This window comes from Chrysochloris asiatica, unplaced genomic scaffold (genome assembly GCF_000296735.1).
Source record: "Chrysochloris asiatica unplaced genomic scaffold, ChrAsi1.0 scaffold00306, whole genome shotgun sequence".
Lineage (NCBI taxonomy): Eukaryota > Metazoa > Chordata > Mammalia > Afrosoricida > Chrysochloridae > Chrysochloris > Chrysochloris asiatica.
In genome coordinates, this window is record NW_006408824.1 from 918224 (window position 1) to 922434 (window position 4211).

The window sequence follows — 4211 nt, forward strand, 5'->3', positions numbered from 1 at the left end:
GTCGGGTATTCTGTGTTGTTGTTGGCGGAGCTCTCTGCTATACGTCCACCTGATCCGCCATCTTGTTTGTTCTTCCAATAGAAGTACTTTTGAACTGTGACATTGTAGGATAACATTGGACCAATTCAAACTCACCAGCCATTCCTTGGAAACCCTATACAGGTTCACTATGAGTTGGAACTAGCTCGATGGCACTTACATATATTAGGTTAATCCAAAAGAAGGCAAGAAAAAGGAGGGGACAAAGTAACAGTGGAACAAATGGAAAACAGAAATATATCAAATTTAAACCTCATCGTATCAATAATTACATTAAGTTTAAGTAGCATAATCATTCTACTAAAAAGTAGAGATTATCAGACTGATAAAGAAGGAAGACCCAATTAGATGCTTTCTATAAGAATCTAGTTTAAAAACAAAGGGATGCAGATAAAATATTTTATGCAAACTCATATGAGAAAGTTGGAGGATTATTTTCATACAAAGTAGACTTGAGAACCAAAAAGATTATAGGGGATAAAGGCGATTTCATAATGTTAAAATAATCAGTTTATCTAAAGGTACTATAGTTCTTAATAAGTTTACATACAGTAAAACTGCAAAAAGTATGAAGCAAAACAGAATGAACTCATAAGGTAGAAAATTAGTAAGGATACAGAAGGCTTGAATAGCTGGCTCCCTCAGTCAAATGTACTGAATTCACATGTTTAGAACTCCCACCAACAACAGCAGAATTTTAGTAGCTCTTTTTATCGTGGAGTCATCAGTGAGATAGACCATGTGTAAGGCCTCATATATGAAAACAAACATATAAAGGATTGAAATAATAAAAAACATGTTCCCTAACCACAGTGGAATTAAATAACAAATGAGTAATAAAAACTAACACATTTGTAAGTAACCATGTGTCAGCAAATCCATTAAATGGTAAATTAAGACAGTATTTTGAAGTGGATAAAAATGAAACTAAAGCATATCAGGATCTGTGGGATGTAGCAAAGGCAGTGCTTAGAGGAAACGTGTACCTTTAAATGCTTTTTTTATAAAGAAGAATGTCCATAGGGCACATTTTGCAAGCCAGATTAAGTCTAAAATTAATTATATAAGTTTTTACCTAAAGAAGTTAGAGTAAGAATACTGTATTAAACCTAAAGTAAGAGGAAATGAAAAACAAGAGCAGAAAATTTTTTTTAATAGTCAGTATAACCAAAAGCTAGTTCTTGGGAAAATGAGTAAAATTCTTAAACCTCTAGCTGGACTAATTTAAAGAAAAAGAAAATATAAATGATCAACATTAGGAATAAAAGGAGACATACATATAATATAAATATTTAAAGGATAATACAGGAATATTATTAATAACACTCTCATGCCTATAAATTAAAAAAATTAAATGAAATAGACAAATTCCTTGACGTTATAATTAAATACCTTCCCACATATTTTTCTGTATCTCATTTACAATGATGGTCACATGAATCTCCATGTGATAAAATGACATAAAATTGCATGAATGCGTTGTTGTATGCCATTGAGTTGGTTCTGACTCATAACAACCCCATATTTCTGAGCGCAGCGGCTGGTGGGTTTGAACTGTTGACCTTGCTGTTGCCAATCTAGGGCTTATCCTACCATGCTACTTGAGGGGGGCCATCAGTAATTATGAGCCAACATAATTTCCCTGGTTTTAGTATTGTACTTTATTTATATAAGAAGTAACCATTGGGGGAAAATGAGTGAAAGGTATTTGGGACCATCCTGTACTAACTTTGCAATTTCTTGTGAATCTATAATTATTTCAGAATAGAAAGCTATAATTAAATAAGCCTTTCCACAAATAAAACTCCAGACCCACATGATTTTACTGGTGAATTCTGTTGAAGCTTTATAGAAAAAATATTCCAATCCTATATAAAATATTTCACAAAATAGAAGAGAAAGTAGACTTCCCAATTAATTTTATGAGGCCCTGTTGCCAAAACTAGACAAAAACATTCCAAAAAATAAAACTCACTTACCAGTATTCTGACTATTAATATAGATGTAAACTTAAGGGAATTAACAAATTGAATCTAATAATATATAAAACTGATAATCCACCAGGGACAAGTATGGTTTATCCCAGGAATGCAGGGTTAAAATTTAATTCCTTAACAATCAATTATCTGCAGAAAAAGCCTTTAACAAAATTTCACAGGCATTCAGAATAAAAACTCCTGTTGAAGTTGTAACTAAAGGGGAATTTCTTCATCCTGTGCTTGAGTTTAAATCAAACAGATAGAATCCTTTTGCAAACGTGGTTGCTGAGAGCGAAAAACTGACCAGGAGTTAGTCCAAGAGACATTAGTTTATTACAGAAAGAGATGGTTTACAAACAGGGAAATTTACCGACTGGGACAAGAACAGCAGCTGTTTCTAGTATTGGCCAGCTGGACAATCAGGATTCCACCCCAACCAAATAAACCTCATATTCCAGGAAGGAAGGGAGGGGTGGGTGGTATGAGGAGAGTCTTATCTCCAGCAGAGACTCGGGCATAAAACAGCTCTGTGCCAGCTGCCTGTTACTCCCTAGTGGATAAGTAGCTAATCCATGAGAACACAGAATTTCAGTAAGCAGGGTCAGGCATATATGTTAGAGGGGGAGAGAAGGGGAATGACAGGGCATTTCTTCTGGGTCAACATTGGTGTGGCCATTTTGGAGCATTCAGCTTTTGTCCCTTCAGCCTGGTAAATGGATCTGTGAAAAGTCTCCAGCTGCCATATCACTTTCTTGACCAGCTGCTCCCCTCTGGGATCAGGGCATCAGGAAGGAGACTCATTCTCACTGCTTAGTGGACTCTCCTCCCAGGAATGAAAGAGACAGGTGGTTGTGTTAGGCATTGTGGAGTCTGTTCAGACTCACAGCAGTGCTACGGTAAACAGAAGGAAACGCTGCCCACTCCTGTGCCACCCTCACAGTTTTTCCTGTGGTTGAGCCTACTATTTGAGCCACTGTGTCAGTCCATCTCATTGAGGGCCTTCCTTCTTGTCATTGACCCTCTACTTTACAATGAATAACATCCTTTTCCAGAGACTGGTCCCTCCTAATGGTGGTGGTGGTGGTGTGCTGTGAAGTCGGTTCTAACTCATCGCGACCCTGCATAGGGTTTCCAGGGCTGTAAATCTTTATGGGCGCTGAAAGCCTCATCTTTCTCCCGTGGAACAGCTGATAGTTTCAAACTGCTGACCTTGGGGTTAGTAGCCCTACTTGTAACCAGTATGCTACCAGAGCTCCTTGGTCCCTCTTGAAAGCATATCCAAAGTATGTGAGATGAAGTCTGTGCACCTTAGAATTATCAATCATTTAAGATCAAAAGGGCAGCATTTGCTCAGGACAAAGTTCAGAAAGGTTAGGAAAGAAGGAGAAATAGAAATGGGAAACACAGGGAGGGAGTGGGGTAAGTGATGTTACATTATGTAGGAATTGTCATCAGTCACATGAAACAAAATGTGTGTGACATGAGTGTAAAACTGATCTGCTCTGTCAACCTTCACCCAGTTTACACACATAATTCTAGAGTGCCGGTAGTTGTCAGGGGGCAGTGATGGAGAGCAGGGAAGGGGAAAGGAGGCCCACAGGAGGAATCCTTGTGTGATGGGATATTTTGTACCTCGACTGTATCAGTATTGACATCCTGGTTGTGATACTTAACGCTAGTCATGTAAGATGTCAGCATTTGGGGGACAAGATGAGGGGTACGTGGGATGTTACTCTATTATATTTGAATCTACAATGATATGAAAGTTAATTTTCAAAAAGTGTATTGATTACATTGTATTTCTGTGTTATGTATATGTGTGTATGTGAGACAGAGAAAGGCATAGCAGTTAACTTTTTTGAGCCCTAGTTCTAGATTTCACCTGACTTTGACTGTTTATCTTACAATTTCAGAGACATTCCATAAGTGGACCGATCTCGACATCCAAGCCCCTAACGACCCTGACGGATAAGAGGCCAAACTACGGAGAAATTCCTGTTCAAGGTATATCTCGTTTTCAGTTTCTAAAAACACTACATATCACAGTATTTCATGCTTGCTATTAATCTTTGGGTCACTGTAGCATTTTTGCTAATTAAATTGTTGTTTACTTTGCTTCTGACATGTAGTCAACCACTGTGGTGTCATCTTTCTTAGAAGCTTGTTAATAGTACATCTTAGTTGTTTATTGGT

General features: G+C 37.6%; 1 protein-coding gene across 1 annotated transcript in view; it reads left to right on the forward strand.

The window, feature by feature from the left end:
- Positions 1–4211, forward strand: part of SPECC1L (sperm antigen with calponin homology and coiled-coil domains 1-like) — a 168485-nt gene that overhangs the window by 88870 nt on the left and 75404 nt on the right. Inside the window, exon 9 of the mRNA XM_006874947.1 lies at positions 3932–4022. Within this exon, the coding sequence (XP_006875009.1) occupies positions 3932–4022 (91 nt within the window). The remainder of the gene's footprint in view (positions 1–3931; positions 4023–4211) is intronic.